This window comes from Phoxinus phoxinus (genome assembly GCF_949152265.1).
Source record: "Phoxinus phoxinus genome assembly, chromosome: 4".
In the NCBI taxonomy this organism is placed as follows: Eukaryota; Metazoa; Chordata; class Actinopteri; order Cypriniformes; family Leuciscidae; genus Phoxinus; species Phoxinus phoxinus.
The window spans coordinates 41,146,459-41,167,466 of record NC_136879.1 but is presented as its reverse complement, the minus strand read 5'-3'; the positions used below and the strand labels follow the sequence as shown (position 1 = coordinate 41,167,466).

The following is a 21,008-nucleotide window of genomic DNA, read 5'->3' as shown; positions in this document are numbered from 1 at the left end:
AGCACTTCAAGCACCTCGTACGAACCCTGTTTACAGTATTTTTAATCAAATAAATACAGCCTTGGTGAGCAGAAGAGACTTCTTTCAAAAACATTATAAAAATCTTACCAACCTGAAGTTATTTTATGAATCATCCTCAATAAATAAATAATAATAAAAAAACATTTCTTGTCATCTTTAATGAGTTAATGACCTCTGACCTGGCCAATCTGCTGCAGTCGCAGGTCAACATCGGGGAGCATCCATGTGTCTTCACCCCTGGCCTTCCTCTCGGCCTTCCTCCGCTCCTCGTTCTCGTACTTCTCTTTAGCCTACAGAGACAAACAGAAAAAGCAGATGAGGACTACATGTTGTCTTATGTAAAACTACAAAAGGCGACAGAAACATTACGCTGCCTCTATAGCTTGTTTCAGCCGAAATGTAAGATACTCGGAAGTCAATGAAGAAAAGATTTATTGCAAAAAGCTCAAACAGTGTGGACCGAGTTTAAACATGTTGATTAGGAATATATGTGACCTTGGACCACAAAACCAGATTTATATATTAAAATGAAAGTTGAATAAATAATCTTTCCATTGATGTGTGGTTTGTTAGGATAGGACAATATTTGGTCGAGACACAACTATTGAAAATCTGGAATCTGAGGAGCAAATAAAGTAAACATTGAGAAAATCTCCTTTAAAGTTGTGCATTTATGTTCACGATTGTGCTGCATTCACTCACAAAAATACATGTTTTATATATTTACGGTAGGACATTTACTAAATATCTTCATGGAACATGATCTTAATATCCTCATGATTTTTGGCATAAAAGAAAAATGGATAATTTTGAGCCATACAATGTACAGTTGCTATTGCCACAGATATACCCGTGCGGCTCCAGAAGGGGTTTGTGATCTAAGGTCACATGTTTGTCTGGGGTGATAACGGTTTGCCAGGTCGTTTCCCGTCGTAATGTGTGCGCAGAGAAACCCAAACACAGATGGAAGAGCGTGATGCCGGCTTACGATGTTCTTCTTCTTTGTTTGAGCAAATTTATGTGTTGTTTATTTGCTCTATAACGGACCAAACTGGCCTTAAACAAAACAATATCTGTAGTCGTTTGAAATTATAGACAACCACTGCATTTTAATCACGATACAAACAGAGATGCTACACACATGCAATATTTTATTTAAATTAGATGCAAATTAGAGTGCAATTTCCAGATTTAGGGGCCATTTAAAGGGTTAGTTCACCCAGAAATGTAAACTCTGTCAGTAATGACTCTCCCTCATGTTGTTCAACCCCGTCAGACTTTCCTTCATCTTCTGAACACAAATGAAGATATTTGTGATTAAATCTGAGAGCAGTCTCACTCCTCCATAGGCTTCTGGGTAATTTTCATTATTTTAATGAACTATGTTATTTTCCAAATTCACACTTATGGATGACTGTGTTCATCAGACTGTAAACACACTATGGACTGGTATCGCCCCCTAAAGGTAGTTTAATGCCAGTTTAGCTCTGAACTAACTGATTAAAACTAAAAAAAATTAAAATCCTATCAGATTTTCAAAATGTGAGAGACCACAAACATGACGATAAAACAATGAACAGATTTAAAGTCCCCCTGTGGTGTAAATCCAGCTTTTAATGTTGTTTATGTGTCTATGTGGTGTTTTTAATATGCTTTATAATATGTGTAAATTCATAAGTCGACAGCATTGCTGAGTATTTTCTGCTTAAAACTGCAGTGAACCAAAGACAGTCTCAAACACACGGTTTGAAATCGCTGGTGTTTCTGACGTCACACACTACATTGTAACCAATCAGATCAACGTGTGATCGTCAACCAGTGCATCTCTGAGTGGAGGCGGGGCTCATTTGCATATTCATAGAACCGCACATACTAAATGAGGGTGTCGAGTTACATTCAACATATTTTAAGGCACTCAGAATGTTTTTTTTTTCAAGAAAAAAACATTTAAATATGTCATTTTGGTGATCAAAGATGAGTTTTAAGGGATAACATGACTGACTACAGGGGGACTTTAACAGTTTTGTTCCTATAGTCCTACGCAGATTTATATACACTCAAAATCTGGCCAACGTGTTAATTTGTTTTCTCTCCGGCTGTGTTTCTGAGATAAAAGAATGGATGAGTACAAAATTGTGTCTGAAAAGTGGTAAGTTATTATGCTTATTATGGTTCCCGTCATCAAAATTTCCAAAGCTGGTTCTTTATCTTTGACTATTGATGGGCTCTGTCTTGGCGACTCAAGCTAAAGTGAGTTATTTTTTATACTAGTCTTTCGTTTGATTCTTTTGTTCAGAGTACAGTTAAATCATAATTTTTTCACCAAATACAGCAAGATTACGTCCTATGCTTCATTTCTCAGTAGCTGAAGAGCTGATGAATTCCTGTGTCGTCTCTGATGCAATCACATGACTCCAGTTTTGGAGTCCTCACACTGGCTCCCAGTCCGATTCAGAGTTGATTTTAAAATTATGATGCTGACATATAAAGCATTGCATGGCTTGGCTCCTTATTATTGATCTGAATTTCATTTTCTTCATATGTTCCTGTCCTTTTGAATTGATCTTAGGGAAGCTCAGAGCTACGACATTTTTAAAGGAATTATTTAAATTAGCATTATTGATGTTACTTTTATTATTTGAGCTTTATATTGCTTATTTTGTGTACAGCGCTTTGAGAAGTTGGTTTTAAAGGCGCTTTATAAAATAAAGTTTATTATTATTATAGTGTGTGGACACACACTATAGGAACACATCACCTACTACTGAATATAGTCACGACTGTGAACACGGGAAATCTCGCAGGATCTTTCACAGTCAAACTTGACTTTTGAGAAAAACAAACATGGCGGATGATGGGCAAGAAGAACGTCCTCGGGTTTCCCCCCCCAACTCGACTGATCTCATAACTACGTATGCAACATATTGGATATTTATGAGATCGGTGTGGCCCTGACGTTCTTCTGAGCAGATTCAATCACTCTTAACACAGAAAATCTGGTGAATCACCCACACACACACACACACACTACAAGATAATCGGGACTCTACCTAGGATTGTCAGAAGGGGAGAATTGGGTCCAAAATCGGCTCATTATCTTGTAGTGTGTGTGTGTGGAGACTTTAATCAGACATTATCATGCTATTTTGAGATGGTGATGAATGTGACTACTTGGCCAATTAACAGTTATGTCCCTATTCTAAAAAAATATACTGACATCTTTGTCAATAGAAGTAAAAAATATTCTATTATTGATTATGTTTTGAATATTGTGTGAAACAATTTCTTTTCAATTCTGAGAATATTTAATTTTGTATGATTAAATTATATCAAAACTTCACAGTGGTGTTTTATAGTGTATTAAGTCGATGTGTATTTGATGATGCATGACTTCAGTTCTTCTCAAGTTTACACAACATTAACTTTTGATAACACTAGTTATCAATACTATTGATCATTATACTGACTATTTGTATAAAGACAATACTATTTGGTCATTATGAATTATTTTGTGGGCTGATGAATTATTATGTTAAATCTGAAATGACTAAGTGTACTTACTAAATTAAATCTATTACAATCATACGAATGTGTGTGTTTTTATTTTATTTTTATGTATGCTATTGTTGTATTATTTGTTTTATGTATCATTGATATTATATTTAAGTTCTTTGTACAGCACTTTGGACAACTGTTGTAATAAATTGTGCTTTATAAATAAATAAATAAATAAAGAAGCTCACGGCACATAGATGTTCGTAATAAATGTCGATGTTCGTAATTAATGCAGCAAAATATTGACAAATATCGCAAAACATGATACATAAATCAGCTAAGATGTTGAAGGATCATTTATGAAACCAGCTATAAGACATCTGGACACAAAGCAAAACAGAAATGACTGTACTGAATAAACTCGTAACGTTATATTGATGAAAGTATGAATGATGATTGAGAGATGAATGTAAACAGATCTGTTAAAACACCAATAGCTTCCAAGTCTTCAAGTCTTAATCCGACTGAATCAGTTATTAGATGTTAGTTTGAAGTGTGTATTTGTTGTACCTGTTGTAAAACGTGCTCTCGTTCTTCTCTTTTGGACTCTTTTCTAGATTTAATGCTGCTTGAGCTCTCAAAACTCACACCGAACGCTGCCATGATGCTGCCGCAAAACGCTAACTCTACTGTCGTAAAGATCTACCGTAATGCGACAGATGCTACTCGCTTGTTCCCCTCCAGGGGCGCTGCCGCTGAATTCTCAAACCCCTAAGATGCGTTCAAATTTAAGGACGTTTTTAGACATTTTAAACCATATTATAATAATTTAAAAACAATGTTTTCGAACTATGTGAGATACGAACAAATATTCCATGCATTGTTAAAACGCGTTAATAATAATAATAATAAACAGGCGTAGTACGGTAGGTGTTCACGACAGTGGAGAGCATTAGCATTATGATATCGTGTGATAATCGAGTTTAAATCGCAAAAGGCATTAAATGCAGAAAATCGGGACGAGAGAGAGAACAAATACTACAAAAGGTAAAACAAATAAACACTTTAAAACAGTTAGCAGTGTGTATTGTATCTGTTTTCATACAACATCTGAGCTCTTACTGTAACATTTGTCAGTATCAGCAAATTAAGCCATTTGGGGTTAATGTCATGAGATTAATTCATGCATTTATTATTATGATTTATGTAGGTAAAAATGCCACTGGAATATAATCATCATCAGCCTAAATTATGACTAGCAATAGTATCACTGGGATTTTGAATATGATAGCGTATTATATATACATAATATATTATTTGGATTTGAGACAAAGTATGCTCTTAAATGCAAAGATAAATAATGAAAGTAAGAGAAGAATACAATAACTGTGAAATAAAATGGTAAAATAAGATATACACGTGTATTAACTTGTATTATATTTTGACTTTGGCAGACACAAGATCATACATCAACTGTGATCCTACAAGAGAGGAACAAACAGTAGCAAGTGAAATATATGTGCTATGTATGCTATAGTAAAGACAGAGTTTGTCGAAGAGGAGATTGAAGACATGAGGAATCCAGAACCATCCAGAATAAAACATGAAGATACAGGTTGGTGTCCATTCTTGATTCTTCATTGTCTCCCTTTCGAGTGCCATCGGCAAAGCATTCTGGGAAATAGACATCCCAGCCCAGTTTCAGTTAAACTTAAGTTCGTCTAAATTAAAAGAAATAATTTCATAAAACTCAAAACAATGAAACAGTTCAGTTTACTTAAAATATATCAGTTCTCTGAACTTGAAAGAAAAAGAAAGTGCTAAATACTTATAAAAGTTCATTTGACTGAACTAATTAGTTTAATTTAAGTTTGTCCTACTCAAATCAATTAATTATTTTGAGCTTTGTTGGGATAATTACGGTTTCGCGTATCTACCCCGAAGTGATAAAATTCTGTCTAAAAATGTTTAAGGCCAGACAAGTAGTTTGTTAAGGCTTGGTTTGTAGAGAATTACAAACATGCGCACATATATTCAAACGCACATAACTATAGAATTAATTCTTGATGCGCACGTGAGCGCCATCAGCGTTTCTCACAGGTTCGCGTTTAAAGTCTGTGTAGAGAGAACGGTGTCGTCTTAGCGGCCCCTAATTTAATAACTAATTATCCTTTCGACGGAAGTGAATCAATCAAAACTAACTTTAGCTGAAAAATAACATTATTCAAGAACCGCTATTAAGCCAAAACATGTTTATCTCTGTAAAGCAGCTTTGAAACAATCTACATTGTTTAAAGCGCTATATAAATGAAGATGACTTGACTTAAAGTTCTGAGAACATTCTTTGTTCGGAAAAAAATTACATTAAAAATATTTTAATTATTTTAACCTTGATTAGATGGTGTTGAATGAGAATGACAATCTAAAAGCCGCGTTTCCACCGAAATTACCCGGAACAATTTGTCCCAGGAACTTTTTTCCCAGGAACTTTTTTTGCCCCAGACCGGCTGCTTTCTGCGTTTACACCGCGGTCTAAAGTACCGGGAAGATTATAAACTGCGCGCGACTGCTCCTCCCGGTCTGCGACGGACAGTAATCAGTTTTGAGCGCCACATTTATAATAAGTATGAAGGAGATTCAAACTGTGCTGCAGTTGTTTGTTGTGATGTATTGGTTTACTAACGAGGTAATGAACAAAACGGCAGAAAAGAGACGAGCACTGATACTAAAGCGTGTTCAGAAAGCTCGTAATGCTATAAAATTAGACGATTAGATGACCGTGAGACGGCTGGGACGAACGCGCAGAAAATTTCCTGTTACACAAATACGCTTAATAAAGCCTGAACCTCGTCGTCGGTCCAACTGTGTGTTTTTTTTATTTATTAAATTCCATATTTGCAGACAGACGGCTCTTACTGCATGAAGCCACGAACCGCAATAGATTTAAAAAAAAATGCCGGTTAAAATAGAATGCTGCGTCGAGTCATCCAATCAAAATGCTGTGTGAACACAACCAATCAGCATGTTCAGCGCACAAGTCCCACCCCCGAAAGTTCCTGAACTTTGAAAAAGTACCACCTCGCCAGCAGGGACTTTCGGAGGGGGAAATATTTACCCGGAACTTCATTTAGACCCTGGTTCCTGCGGTGTAAACACACCGAGTACCAGCCCAAAGTTCCTAGTTCCTGGGGAAAGTTCCCGCGGTGGAAACAAGGCTAAGGCCCCGTTTACACGATGGGAAAACGCAGATATTTCTCTGTGTTTTGGCCTGTCATTTACACGAAAACGCCGTTTTTATCCCAGAAAACGATTATTTCTAAAAACTCCGGCCAAAGTGGAAATTTCTGAAAACGCCGGTTATATGTTGTCGTGTCAACTGAGAGAAACAGGGTTTTAGGTTCTCTCTTGTCGATTCTGAGGATTCTGATTGGCTTGCATGGCTTTAACCTTCTCCCTACACTGCCGCCCATAGGTTTGGCATAGTTATGATGGCGCTCGACGGCGTATTTATGCGGGTTGTGTGCACGATGTTTTTATTGAAATCGGAGGGGGGGGAAATATTTGTTTCTCTAAAAATCCGGCTATGTGTAAATGTGGCCTAAATTTGAGCACATCAGTCACATACATGATACATTTGTTTATTGAACTGATTTGGTATGTATTATGTTTTTTTGTGTGTTAATTGTAGACATAAAAGAAGAAAGTGAAGAACTGAATGAGGTGGAGGAGAAACATCCACATCAGGAATCTTTAATAGCCGGAGAAACATGTTTATTAAAGACCGAGAAGACCAAAACTCAAAGAACCGAAGCCAAAAACTCATTCACGTGCCCTCAGTGCAGAAAGAGCTTCACACGGAGAGACAGTCTCAAGGACCATTTAAGGATTCACACGGGAGAGAAACCTTTCAGCTGCCACCACTGCGGGAAAAGCTTCACGCGTAAGCAGAGCCTGAAGTATCACATGCGAACTCACACCGGAGAGAAACCGTACGTGTGCCACCAGTGTGAAAAGAGTTTTTCCTTTAAAAAAAACCTCAAGGTTCACGTAAGGACCCACTCCAGGGAGAAGCTGTTCATCTGCCCTCAATGCGGAAAGGGCTTAACGTGCAAAAAAGGCCTTCGGGATCACATTAGGGCGCACACCGGAGAGAAACCGTTCAAGTGCCATCACTGCGGGAAGACGTTCAAGTGGGCGCACAGCCTCAGTAATCATCTGCACTCTCATTCTGGGTTGAAGCCGTTCAACTGCGTTCATTGTGGTGAGGGTTTTACTTCATCATCCATCCTGAAAAACCACCTGAAGGTTCACACAAACGAGAGGCCGTACGTGTGCTCGTTGTGCGGGAAGAGTTTTATATGGCCGGGCAATTTTAAAGAGCACCAGAAAAGACATACGGGTGAGAGAGATCATGTGTGCTTCGAGTGCGGCAAGACTTTTACCACGGCTAAACGACTGAAGGAGCACCAGAGGATTCATACGGGGGAAAGGCCATACAAGTGCTCACACTGCGACAAGAGATTCACTCAGTCTGGCTCGCTGAAAGTCCACGAGCGAGTCCATACTGGAGAGAAGCCGTACCACTGCCCAAACTGTGGGAGGAGCTTCTCTCAATTGACAAATCTTATCACTCATAGTAAAAAGCATTGCAAGAAATCATCACAGTGAGAAGGTATTTTCATGTCCAAGTGCATTACGTGTGGATGAACTGAAGATGTTTCGCCCAAGCAGTGTAAAAGAGATTGGTACGGTTATGGATATGGCAATGTTAAAGAAACACTACACTTTTTTTGGAAATGGGCTCATTTTCCAGCTCCCCTAGAGTTAAAAAATGTAGTTTTACCGTTTTCGAATCCATTCAGCAGATCTCCGGGTCTGGCGGTAGCACTTTTAGCATAGCTTAGCATAGATGATTGAATCTGTTTAGACCGTTAGCATCTCTCTCAAAAAAATGACAAAAGAGTTTCGATATTTTTCCTATTAAAACCTTGACTCTTCTGTAGTTTACAATGTGTGCTAAGACCGACGGAAAATGAAAAGTTGCGATTTTCTAGGCCAATATGACTAGGAACTATCCTCTCATTCCTGCGTAATAATCAAGGAACTGCTGCCGTATCAGCAGCGCAATGATATTACGCAGCGCCTGAAAATAGTCCCCAGCTCGGTAACTTCCAACGTGACCGGCACTAAGTGTGTAATATCATTGCGCTGCTGGTACGGCAGCAGTTCTTGATTATTACGCAGGAATGAGAGGATAGTTCCTAGTCATATTGGCCTAGAAAATCACAACTTTTCATTTTCTGTCGGTCTTAATACACGATGTAACTACAGAAGAGTCAAGTTTTAAATAGGAAAAATATTGAAACTCTTTGGTCATTTTTTTGAGAGAGATGCTAACGGTCTAATCAGATTCAATTATCTATGCTAAAAGTGGTACCGCCAGACCCGGAGATCGGCTGAATGGATTCGAAAACGGTAAAACTCAACTTTTTAACTCTAGGGGAGTTGGAAAATGAGCCTATTTCCAAAAAAAAAAGTGGAGTGTTCCTTTAATGTATTTGATTTTGGTGGAATAGATCTGCTACGCTGCTGCTGCAGAACAAGTGCTGAGACTTTCCACTGCCAATACATTCACAGACATTGCTGTGAGCATTGTAAGACACATGTAACATATATGACCCTGGAGCACAAACCCAGTCTGGAGCCGCACGGGTATATCTGTGGCAATAGCAACTATACATTGTATGGGTCAAAATTATCCATTTTTCTTTTATGCCAAAAATCATGAGGATATTAAGATCATGTTCCATGAAGATATTTAGTAAATGTCCTACCGTAAATATATAAAACATGTATTTTTGTGAGTGAATGCAGCACAATCGTGAACATAAATGCACAACTTTAAAGCAGATTTTCTCAATGTTTAAATTTTTTTTGCTCCTCAGATTCCAGATTTTCAATAGTTGTGTCTCGACCAAATATTGTCCTATCCTAACAAACCACACATCAACGGGAAGCTTATTTATTCAGCTTTCATGTGATGTATAAATCTGTATATGTATAAATCGACCCATGTTGATGACTGGTTGTGTGGTCCAGAGTCACATTTATGATTGAACCCTCATAGCAGATCTATACAGGTGGAGCTGGGGAAGAGGGAGGGTTTCTGAAAGCGCTGCACTGCTAATAGCAACACTACCGGTATTTGTTTGAATGTTGAACCGCAGCTCATTGCCACTGATGCAACAACAACAAATCAGATCAGATGTAGAGAATGATGTGATCACTACAAATGAGACCAAAAGACCTATAAGCCTGCACCATCTAGAGTTTCAAACTTTTTCAATGTTTTGAAAAAGTTTGTAGGCTGGGTTGTGCTTGTTTCATCAATGCCATTAATTATTTGACCTAACTGCCTTTTTTGAGCATAGATCTGAACTTAAATCATTGTTATTTATGAATGTGTTGAAATACAGACCTATGGTTGGTCTCCCTAAGAAAGACGACACTCAGCAGATTATTGGAAAGACGACAAAAAATGAAAGTTACAGATGGTTAATATTACTGGGAAGCAAATGTACTGAACTAAATATTTATTGGTAACACATTTGCACATTTTTAACATTCATTCATTAGTTAACATGAACTAATAATGAACAGCATTTGTTAATCTTTGTTAATGTTAATTTTAACATTTACTTATACATTATTAAAATCAAAAGCTGTATTTATAATAAATACTGTATTGCTCATGATGTTAGTTAATACATGCACTAATGGTAACAAATGAAACATTATTGTAAAGTGTTACCTATTTATTTTATTTAAAAAATTAAATATGTCTCACCAAGTTCTGTTCCAAATTTGACATTGATATCACAAAAATGTAGGTTTTAAAATACTTCATGTCCAATTTTAAAATGGTTTTCACAGGATGAATTTTGAGTGTTTAAGCTTTCAAATAATATCTGATTCATGATGATTTCTAAAATGGGGGCGGTAATAAAAGTTGTGGGACTATGATAGTTAACAGGCTATTTGGCAGCTAATGTGTTGTGTAAAAAAATGCTGACTGTACATGAGAATTAAAGATGGAAAATCATGCAAAATTGAGTGTGTTTTAAGTGTATTGATTGACCTGCTTTATCAATTCAGAGAACAAACTAAAGGCCTGTTTAAGGACGACATTGATATAGTTTAAAAAATCATTCTAAATATAAAAGAACAACAAATATAACAGCGGAGAAACTATACTGGAATCAGTTGGAGAATGATTTTTTTCCTGCTGATGAACGATAAAAACATTGACAGCCAATCAGAATCAATTACGCTTTAATGAGCTCAAGCATTTAATTGAGCAGTAGTGTTCAAAACTTCGATTAGAATAAACAGCGGTATCGTTCGTTGGTGTGATCACTAATATGACTGTATAATAATATAACTGGCTATTAGACATTTTGACATGGCAAACTGTGAAAAAAAAATAAAAACTGAAATAATTCAAAGGGGGTGGTATAACGCCCTTTCCACAAGATGTAAAATAAGTCCCCAGAGTGTTAAAAAGTTTTAGCTCAAAATACCCCACAGATATTTTTATATATCATGTTAAAATCGTCACTTTTTGAGGGTGAGCAAAAACACACCGTTTTGTGTCTGTCCCTTTAAATGCAAATGAGCTGCTGCTCCCGGCACAGGGGGCGGAGCTTCAAGAGCTCATGTCCTTTTACCTCACACACACACACACACGCACACACACACACACACTGAACATTTCAAAAACTTTTAGCCTTTTATATTCAAATCGGAGTCAGACAATGATGGAGAGACTCAAGAAGAAGTGACAACATGTATTTATTACAAGGATTGTTATCGGAGCTGCACATTGCACTCAGCTAAATAAATCATAATTTAAAAAAACAAGGCATCTATCCATCAGTCTTATATAATGACAAACAAACACATTTAGACCACTTTTGTCTAGATATAAGTATGGTGCATAGATTCAGGTTGATTGAGACACTTTTCAGTCATCTCAATGGCAAAAAGTGTCCCGGTCAAATTCCCTTATTATAAAGACATCTAATAATAAAATTGTACGTAAAAGCAAAATATCAAAAAAAAAAAAAAAAAAATTGTATTGATCTACTGACCAGTGATTCTCTCTCTCTCTCTCTCTCTCTCTCTCTCTCTCTCTCTCTCTCTCTCTCTCTCTCTATATATATATATATATATATAATGTATGAATATATTTAATCGCATCTAACTTGAAAGTTCTTGTTTACATAATGTATTTATATATATATGTCTATTTGCACATTTATACAAATTAAGATGCCAAAATCGCTTCTATGCAAATATACAACTTTTATTTTGATTGAGAAAAACCAATGAACATTAAATCAATGATAAGCACAAAAGAAAAACAAATCCCACAACAAACTAAATGTTTCTGTTTTGTCTTTATTACAGACCCTCCTTATATATCATTGAAGAAACTGAAACCAATAAATGTAAAAACAAAAACATAAATATGGGAAAGAATGTATGAATAACACATAAAATATGTCATTCCCAAGCCCAACAAATATATCTGTTTGTCTTGCCAATAAAAAAAACTTGGTCACCATGCACTTTTATAATATGGAAAATAGCAGTTATAAATAGCTCCTTTCATATTACTATTATTGTTATTATTACATCCCTTAAAGAAAGAAAATCAAAGCAGCACATAAGATCTCTGAATTAAAGGAATATTTCACACAAAAATGAAATTCTGTCATCATTTACTTACAAGCGTTTTCACAAGGGAACAGAAACGAAGTGATAACAAAATTTACATTTTTGTGTGAACCAAACCTTTAAAGGAACACCACGACTTTTTCCTATTTACATGTTGTGATTTATATAGTCACAGCGTGTACAAATAACAAGGTCACGTGACACACAGCCATCTTCTAACCGTATACATACTGGGAACTATATTCTCAGAAGGCGGAGCACTGCTACTTCTGCGGAGTGATTTGCTCGCAGCGCGTGAGAAGCCCGCGGTAAGGAGACGAGAGTGTTGCGCTAATCACTCCGCCCAAGTAGCAGTGCTTCGCCTTCTGAGAATATAGTTCCCAGTATGTATACGGTTTGAAGATACGTAGATATGTAAATAGGAAAATGTTGGCGTTATTTTGCCACTTATTGGGAGCAGTATGCTAGCTGGAGCCATTTACCTCCAGTCTTTGTGCTAAGCTAAGCTAGCGGTCGGTGCGTCAGACAGTTACGGCACGCACGGAGATGAAAAGAGTGTGTATGGACTTATCTAACTCTGGGGGATACGGGGAATAAGCTAAAGGCCAAAAAAGTTATTTTTAAATGTTATTATTAAAAGTTATTACTTATTAAAGCATTTTTCGGCGTGTTCCTTTAATAAGATTACATCACATATATTACCCTTGACGAACAACTCGACACCTTGACTCCACATTTGGCTTTTCCGAATCGAACGTTTGACTAGAAGTTGGTTCTGAATATGGGTTCTGCTCACGGTGACAACTTCGGACAACGTTTTTTATGAGTAACCAAACTCCCGGATCGGCTGAACCTCTTCTCACACCGAGTGCAGTGATACGGCTTCTCTCCCGTGTGAACTCGCTCGTGTGCTCTCCGGCATCCCGCTCTGCTGAAACTCTTCTCACAGTGGGAGCACTTGTGAGGTTTTTCCCCGGAGTGAATCCTCAAGTGTGCGTTCAAGTGTCCGACTCTAACGAAGCTCTTCCCACACTCCAAACACACATGATCCCTCACGCCGGTGTGTGTTTTCTGGTGCTCGTTTAAATGGCTCAGCCGTGAAAAACTCTTCCCACAGAGAGAGCACAAGTGAGGCTTCTCCTTCTGAGTGTTCAGGTGTTTTATAACTGTGGTCGTGTGAGAGCGCAGGTGATTGTTGCGTTGGTGTGGCTGAGTGAAACTCTTTCCACACTCGTGGCATGTGTATGGCTTTTCTCCTGTGTGTATTCGTATGTGCCGTCTTAAATCTGCTTTTTGTATGAAACTCCTGCCGCATTGCGGGCAAGTGAAAGGTCTCTCTCCGACGTGAAGTCTTGCGTGGTGATCCCTCAGGTTATTGCTGTGTTTGAATCTCTTTCCACACTGAGGACAGATGTACGGTTTCGCTGAAGTGTGAACACTTAAGTGGTCCTTGAGGTTGTTATTGTATGTGAAGCTCTTTCCACATTGATGGCATGTGTACGGGCGCTCTCCGGTGTGAATTCTGATGTGAGTAATAAGAGTCCCTTTTCGAGTGAAACTCTTTCCACATTGAGGGCAGGTGATGGAGGCTTTGGCTTCGGTTCTGTCCTGAACGCAATTCTGTTCAATCTTTGACCACATTTTTCCAGAATGTGTATTTTGTATCTTCTCCACATCATTTAGTTGATTTGTTTCATTCTCTTCGTTCAGGTCTAAAAAATAATAATTTAAAATCATTCAAATCAAATCAAAAGAGAAACAAAAGGGGAAAAAATGTTAATAGCATAAAGCAACAGACGTCAAATATGTGAGTCTGGACCACAGAACCAGTCACGAGTCGCACGGGTATATTCGTGGCAATAGCCAACAATACATTACATAGGTCAAAATTTTTCTTTTATGCTTTTAAAGCTACACTGTGTGATTTTTACCCCCATCTAGCGGTGAAAAGGTATATGACCATCCAGTGAATATTAGTTTCTGTTCCTCTCAACTCCGATTTCGTTTTAACTCCTACGGTGGCCAATGTAGTCCAAGATTAACATGGCTTCCAGTTCGACCTCGTCCATGAGTATTCCTTCAAGTGATGAGGTTACTTTAGAAAACTATTATAATTTGCAGTAATTTAATTGGTCAGTTAACATATAGGTTATGACATCTATGTAAAATGAATAATAGTTTTATGTTTTCGTTTTTTTTTTTACCATTTCATTGCTAACATCAGCTATCAGGTAACTATTGGAAACTATGATACAAATTTTCATGATTCTTTGATGAATAAAAAAATAAAAATAAAAGCATTTATTTACAAACGAAATATTTTGTAACATTACACATGTTTTAATGTCACCTTTGATAACTTTAATGCATTCTTACTGAAAAAAAAAATCTGACTAACCAACACATTTTTGAACGGCAGTGTACATTCAGTAGGTTATTATTTATTGCAATATAAACACTGTCAGAGTGATCAACAAGGTACAGTGCTATGCATAAGTTTAGACACCCATGCTAAAGTTGACTAAAAAGAGGAATAAAAAATCATCTTTTGGAAATTTAACTTAATGCCTTAATTTAAAAAAATAGGAAAAATCCAACCTTTAAGGACACCAATTTTCTTTGTGAATGAATAATGTATCGTAAATAAATAAATTTTCTTCCTTAAAATACAGGGTGCATAAGTTTGGACACCCCTATGTTAAACTCCCATAGAGGCAGGCAGATTTTTATTTTTAAAGGCCAGTTACTTCATGAATCCAGGATACTATGCATCCTGATAAAGTTCCCTTGACCTTTGGAATTAAAATAGCCCCACATCATCACATATCCTTCACCATACCTGGAGATTGGCATGGTTTTATTTCAGTTAGCCTAACAGCTGGTTTGATTTGCATTGAGAGATGATCTTATGGAAAGTACTCCATGCCAATCTCCAGGTATGGTGAAGGATATGTGATGATGTGGGGCTATTTTAATTCCAAAGGCCAAGGGAACTTTATCAGGATGCATAGTATCCTGGATTCATGAAGTAACTGGCCTTTAAAAATAAAAATCTGCCTGCCTCTATGGGAATTTAACATAGGGTTGTCCAAACTTATGCACCCTGTATTTTAAGGAAGAAAATTTATTTATTTACGATACATTATTCATTCACAAAGAAAATTGGTGTCCTTAAAGGTTGGATTTTTCCTATTTTTTTAAATTAAGGCATTAAGTTCAATTTCCAAAGGATGATTTTTTATTCCTCTTTTTAGTCAACTTTAGCATGGGTGTCTAAACTTATGCATAGCACTGTATCTCTTCATTTACCAGTCGAAGACGGAGCAACTTTCTGCTCTTATGTTTACACCGTGCACTGTCAAGGTCTTCATCATGTTTGTCGTGGTACCGGTCTTTGCAGCAATTATTTTACCGCAAATACTGCATCGCGCGCTGTTGGCATCGAGCCTGGAGAAATGTACCCACACTTTTGATCGACTTTTCCACATCTTTAAGGTATTATGTGTGTGTGCTCGCGTCTCAAATGAATATGTGCGCGGATAATTTGTGTGTGTGTGCTCGCGTCTCAAATGGATATGTGCGCGGAGAATTTGTGTGTGTGTGTGTGTGTGTGCTCGCGTCTCATATGAATGTGCGCGGATAATTTGTGTGTGTGTGTGTGTGTGCTCGCGTCGCATATGAATGTGCGCGGAGAATTTGTGATTGTGTGTGTGTGTTTCTCGCGTCTCATTTGTCTTGTTGATTTGCCTGTTGCGTTGCCGTCTTAATTCTCTTTTTCGCTTCCTTGGCGACTCTGATACATATCCTCGAGAATAAGAGTGATCCTCCATCAGCAACAGACTTTCAAAAAGGCTTTCAGGTTTTTATATAGCAGTCTCAAGCAATCCCCCTCTTCACATGTGCCGACACGGTGCCGTTCCATCGAGTGTTAAAACGCGAAAGGCGAAGCGTGAATTAACGGGTATGTCCCTCTTTGGCTAATGTACTTTCAAGATGGAGGGGCAACATGGCGACCGACATTCGAATCCCTCACCCGTATGTATTTTCAATGGCATATTATACACTCACGAGAATACTTTATTACTTGAACGAAGTAAATATACATTAATGAGCACATATATTTTTGAAAGAACTAAGTGTTTTTAGCTAAGAATAAACTAAAGAAGTTACACAGTGTAGCTTTAAGTAAAGATCATGAACCATGAAGATATTTCGTAAATTTCCTACCGTAAATATATAAAACATGTATTTTTGTGAGTGAATGCAGCACAATCGTGAACATAAATGCACAACTTTAATTTTCTCAATGTTTCCATTTTTCAAGACTTCAGTAGGGGTGTGCTAAAAAAAAATCGATACAGCAATATATCGCGATTTTTATGTTCATGATATACAACATCGATTTCAAGCTCAAAAAAATCGATGTAAAAAAACCCCCACTTTCTTTTTTTTATTCTTTTTTTTATTCAAGCTCAGCCCCACATAACCTCATTGAGTTAACTTAACTGTGCACTACACTTTAATTTAGTTTTAAATATCTAATGCACTTTATTTTAACGTTTTTAATGTGTCCATTGTTAAAAGTTCAAGTCTATTTTGTTATGGAAGCTAAAAAATAAATTGGAAAGAAAATTTTGTATTATATTGTTTTGACTCAATTCTTCTGCTGATTTATCAATGTGATCTGATGCAAGACTACTCAGATGGCAGTCACACCGTAACTTGTATTTTATTTTGGTTTTACATTTTTAGTTAACTGTGTGGAATATCGCAATATTTATCGTATCGTGATGTATCGTGATGCGTATCGTATCGTGAAGTCCTTGCCAATACCCACCCCTAGACTTCAGATGTTGTATTTCAAGACGTTTGTCAGGTTTTTGACCTTAAAATGCTCTTGTATGTGGATTTAATTTCTAACTCATCTCATCCCACGCCTCCAAAATGTAATTTTAGAGCTCGTAACGGAGGCTGGAGCCACTGACAGCAGACCGATGCAGTTATTACTGCTGTTATTAGAGAGAGAGAGATTAAGTGTGTGTGAGTCAGTGTTCAGCCGCAACGTCTCTACTAATAGTGAAACTGTAAGTTTATCAGCTTCAAGAACAGCGCCGTTAGTTCCTCGCGAGTGAGAGACGTCATGTAGCTTTTAAGTTGCTAAACTATTTTACTAATTAAATTATCAGAGCAGCGCTGAAAACACGTTTCTGTGCGAGTGTGTCCGTACTGTATGTGTGTGCATTTGAGCAGAAAAAAAAAAAAAAAGAGTATGTGCTGTCCTGTCCGTACATATTTCCAAACATTGGTAGTTTTTATCCTATTGTTTACTATATTTTTCTGTACGGTCGGTGTCATTGAAGGTTTTGGTTATTTTGCTGTTATCAGCTGTAAAGACCTTTTGCAGGGACTGAAGTCATTTGGCGAAGTGATATGGAGCTGTAATGCGGTCAAGATCTGCTGGAACTACTTCATTACTTAATTGCACACCTTAGAATGTTCGTCAACCAATCAAATTCAAGCATTCAACAGTTTTTAAAAAAGGTTCAATGGGGTTCTATATACAACTCTCGTGTTCTTGACTCAATTTTAAAGAACCCTTTATGCCAAAAAAGGCATATGTTTTTTTGTATTTAGCTATACAAAACAGCTTGTTATGCTGCTTGATATTGTAAACTTGTGTTTCTTATATTACAGCCTTTATGTGTTATCATTTTGATGATGACAGCTTATGAAAACCCCAAATTTTAAATTAGAATATTGTGAAAAGGTTTTCATAAGCTGAAAGCCATAATCATCAAAATGATAACAAATAAAGGCTTGAAATATCTCACTTTGCATGTAATGAGTCTATATAATATATTCACCTTTTAAGTTGAATTACTGAAATAAAGGAACTTTTGCACCATATTCTCATTTCTCCAGTTTCACCTGTATATATTGTCATAATTTTAAACTGGTTTTTAGCGCAAATAGTTTTACTGTTTAATGCACTTTGTTATTCTTCTAGTCAATTCACAGAAAATAGCTTACTTCCGAGTTGAAAAATAAGGTGGATAGGGAGAAATGTGTTTATTAGCAGTCAACAGTGAAGAATTAAAACAAAACCAACCTATTTGTTCCTCAGTATCTTCATGTTTTATTCTGGATGGTTCTGGATCACTCATGTCTTCAATTTCCTCTTTAATAAACTCCATCTTTACTATAGTACGGCACACAGACACACCTGGAGGTTCTCCTGCTTGTTTAGATGCACTTCTAGCCTTGACGATGAGAATATTCCCAGCATTTATTGCTGAATTGTTTTGGAAGGGCTGTGATCACTCTGAAACATAAAGACCTAAGAGAATAAACATAAATTATTCTTCATTATAACTCATTCTGAGAATCTCTTGGATATCAAACAAAGTTTGAATAACTGTAATCAAGTCATGTAAAAAAAAAAAAAAAAAAAAATGACAGCATAATATAGAAATAATAAATAACAACCAATCTTCATGTTTGTCAACAACAAATTGAGACTGATGAATAAAATACTTTTATGCTCTCCTAAGAACAATATAATGAAAATGTATAAAACTAAAATAATGCAGTGCTGACAGCATCTTTATTTAATCTGCAGACAAATAAATATTTAAAATGCCAGTGTTTTATTTAACGAAAAATAGCATGGAATAGCAGGAATCATGTTAAAATTAGATTTAAAACAATTATGTTATTTTATAATCTACTTTATTAGAAAAGTAGAACATACATTGTTGATGACCAAATTGATCAATGAAGTAAATCCTTCATGTAGCTATGTATTTAATAGACATTAAATGACACGATATTCTCGGCACTCACTGTAGTGCAGTAAAATTGAAGGCATGTGCTTGTAATAATAATTACTCATTACTATAATTATACCTAAACACTAAATATTAAACGGATAGGTATGAATTTCGCATTTATTTACAAAAGATACTTACGCTGTCCACTGCCATGTTGCTGCCGCAAACGTGTTCAGAACTGTAGTAAACATCTACCGTGCGGCGCATGCGAGTGTTGCATTGAACAACAAACACGATTCTTCCTGCGGGAGGCGCTGAATGACTCGAAACCTCAAAGACCAAAATACCCTTTAGTCTACAAAGTATTATAGTTTAAATATATTAAGGCCAAATAACAAACGCAAATCCACAAGATAAATCTCCAGTGATGTGTTAAATCACAGACAGTAAGAAAACAAACAAACACCATGTGATTAAACTAATGGTGATAGCCTAGTTTCCTCTAAATCAGAAACATCAAATCATTATTTTTTTGGCATTCCACAGCAGAACACAAAGCAAAAGTTCACTCTCCTCAGAGAATACAAAATGCTTTTATTTATTTATTTATTTAGTTTAATATACTTATTAGAAAAGGGACCATGTACATTTTTTGACATGTTTCCATTTAATGCATTTATTTGAAAACTTATTTTCCATTGTACAACAAACAAAGCAAAATCTATTCAAAAATGTGAGCAGCAGGTCTTCCTTTATACATGTACATCTAGACACAGCTTAATTTGATCGTGACAACTTTATAAAATCTGGACATGCTGAGGCAATATTCTGGTCTGTTTTGGCATTTATTTTATTGAGCTATTCATTTTTATAAATTAAATCAAGTAAAAAAAGATGTTTCCCTCATTAATCAGTAATAATGAAGAATCAAGAATGGACACCAACCTGTTTGTTCTTCAGGATCTTCATGTTTCATTTGGCATGTTTCTGGATAACTGACGTCCTCATTCTCCACTTTAACAAAGTCCATAGTGTGTATGTAAAGGCCAACAGAGTAGTTAAGCACTATTTTGATTATAGCTACGCTATAATCTTTTATTATTACGGTATCGAGCTTATACTTGATAACCATAGAAACCGGAAGTATGGTAACGCCGTAACGGAAATTAGCTTGAAGAACGGCGAAAAAGACAAAAAGAAAAGTCTGAAAAGGTTCACGGTTAAAAACAGTTAAGACTACAAGGTTTAGCTTCGGTCAATTGGGGAACAAGGTTTGTAGAGTTAACGAAATATATTTGAGCTACTTTAAATGTTTATCGTAAAATGTATAATTTGGTAATGCTAGTAGATTGAAACTAATGTAATTAAGTTAGCTGTGTAATGGTTGAAATGTGATGGTAATGCATGGTTTATCTGTTTTTACCCAGCTCTTACGTTGGTTGATGACACGGACGGCAATAAAAGTTATTTAACCATCAGTTCTGGCCTTCTCAATATTGACTGGATGCTACGGTGTATTAGTAACATTTATTTACCATAGTATGTCAGATAACGTTAGATTACAATTCGCTCCGTGCACAAAATGGCGACCGTTGTTCGAACGTCAACGGTCGCCATTTTGTGCACGGAGCGAATTGTAATCTAATCCTGAGTGTGCGGGCCAGTACTTACGGTGATCTGACAGCGAGAGCGGGAGACAGCGAGAGCAAGAGACAACAGCGACCGAGTTCCATTACTAGAGAGATCATTTTTCACAATGAGTGTTTTTAGGATTCAAGAGAGGCGACTTGCCTTTCGGAGAGTGACAGCCTCAGCACTTCATTGTTGCGTGCCGTTGTACCGTTTCGTCACGTTACAACAAAGTCAGCTTTCATGCATTCCCCGTTGACGCTGCGGTACGGGCTGAGTGGATACAGAAGATATGGAGGGATGACTTCAACCCGACCAAATTTTTAAATGCATATCATTTTCTGTTTATTTCAC

The 21,008-nt window shown here is 36.7% G+C and overlaps 3 protein-coding genes across 3 annotated transcripts in view; 1 reads left to right on the top strand and 2 right to left on the bottom strand.

The window, feature by feature from the left end:
• Positions 1 to 4,264, bottom strand: part of cwf19l2 (CWF19 like cell cycle control factor 2) — a 40,072-nt gene extending 35,808 nt beyond the window's left edge. Inside the window, exons 1-2 of the mRNA XM_079610148.1 lie at positions 4,087 to 4,264; positions 201 to 311 (exon numbers count right to left, since the gene is read on the bottom strand). Of these exons, the coding sequence (XP_079466274.1) occupies positions 201 to 311; positions 4,087 to 4,179 (204 nt within the window). The 5' untranslated portion in view covers positions 4,180 to 4,264. The remainder of the gene's footprint in view (positions 1 to 200; positions 312 to 4,086) is intronic.
• LOC306997108 (uncharacterized protein) lies at positions 4,252 to 8,404 on the top strand. The gene is made up of 3 exons (XM_079610204.1): positions 4,252 to 4,563; positions 4,971 to 5,131; positions 7,205 to 8,404. Exons 2-3 carry the CDS (start codon positions 5,041 to 5,043, stop codon positions 8,182 to 8,184), a joined length of 1,071 nt encoding a protein of 356 aa, XP_079466330.1. The 5' UTR covers positions 4,252 to 4,563; positions 4,971 to 5,040; the 3' UTR covers positions 8,185 to 8,404.
• A 3,232-nt stretch (positions 8,405 to 11,636) lies between these two features.
• LOC306997111 (uncharacterized protein) lies at positions 11,637 to 19,270 on the bottom strand. Its single transcript, XM_079610207.1, has 3 exons — positions 19,224 to 19,270; positions 18,365 to 18,592; positions 11,637 to 13,967 (listed from the first exon to the last, which is right to left on the bottom strand). The coding sequence occupies exons 2-3, from the start codon at positions 18,447 to 18,449 to the stop codon at positions 13,048 to 13,050; spliced, it is 1,005 nt and encodes a 334-aa protein (XP_079466333.1). The 5' UTR covers positions 18,450 to 18,592; positions 19,224 to 19,270; the 3' UTR covers positions 11,637 to 13,047.
• Positions 19,271 to 21,008: the final 1,738 nt, after the last annotated feature.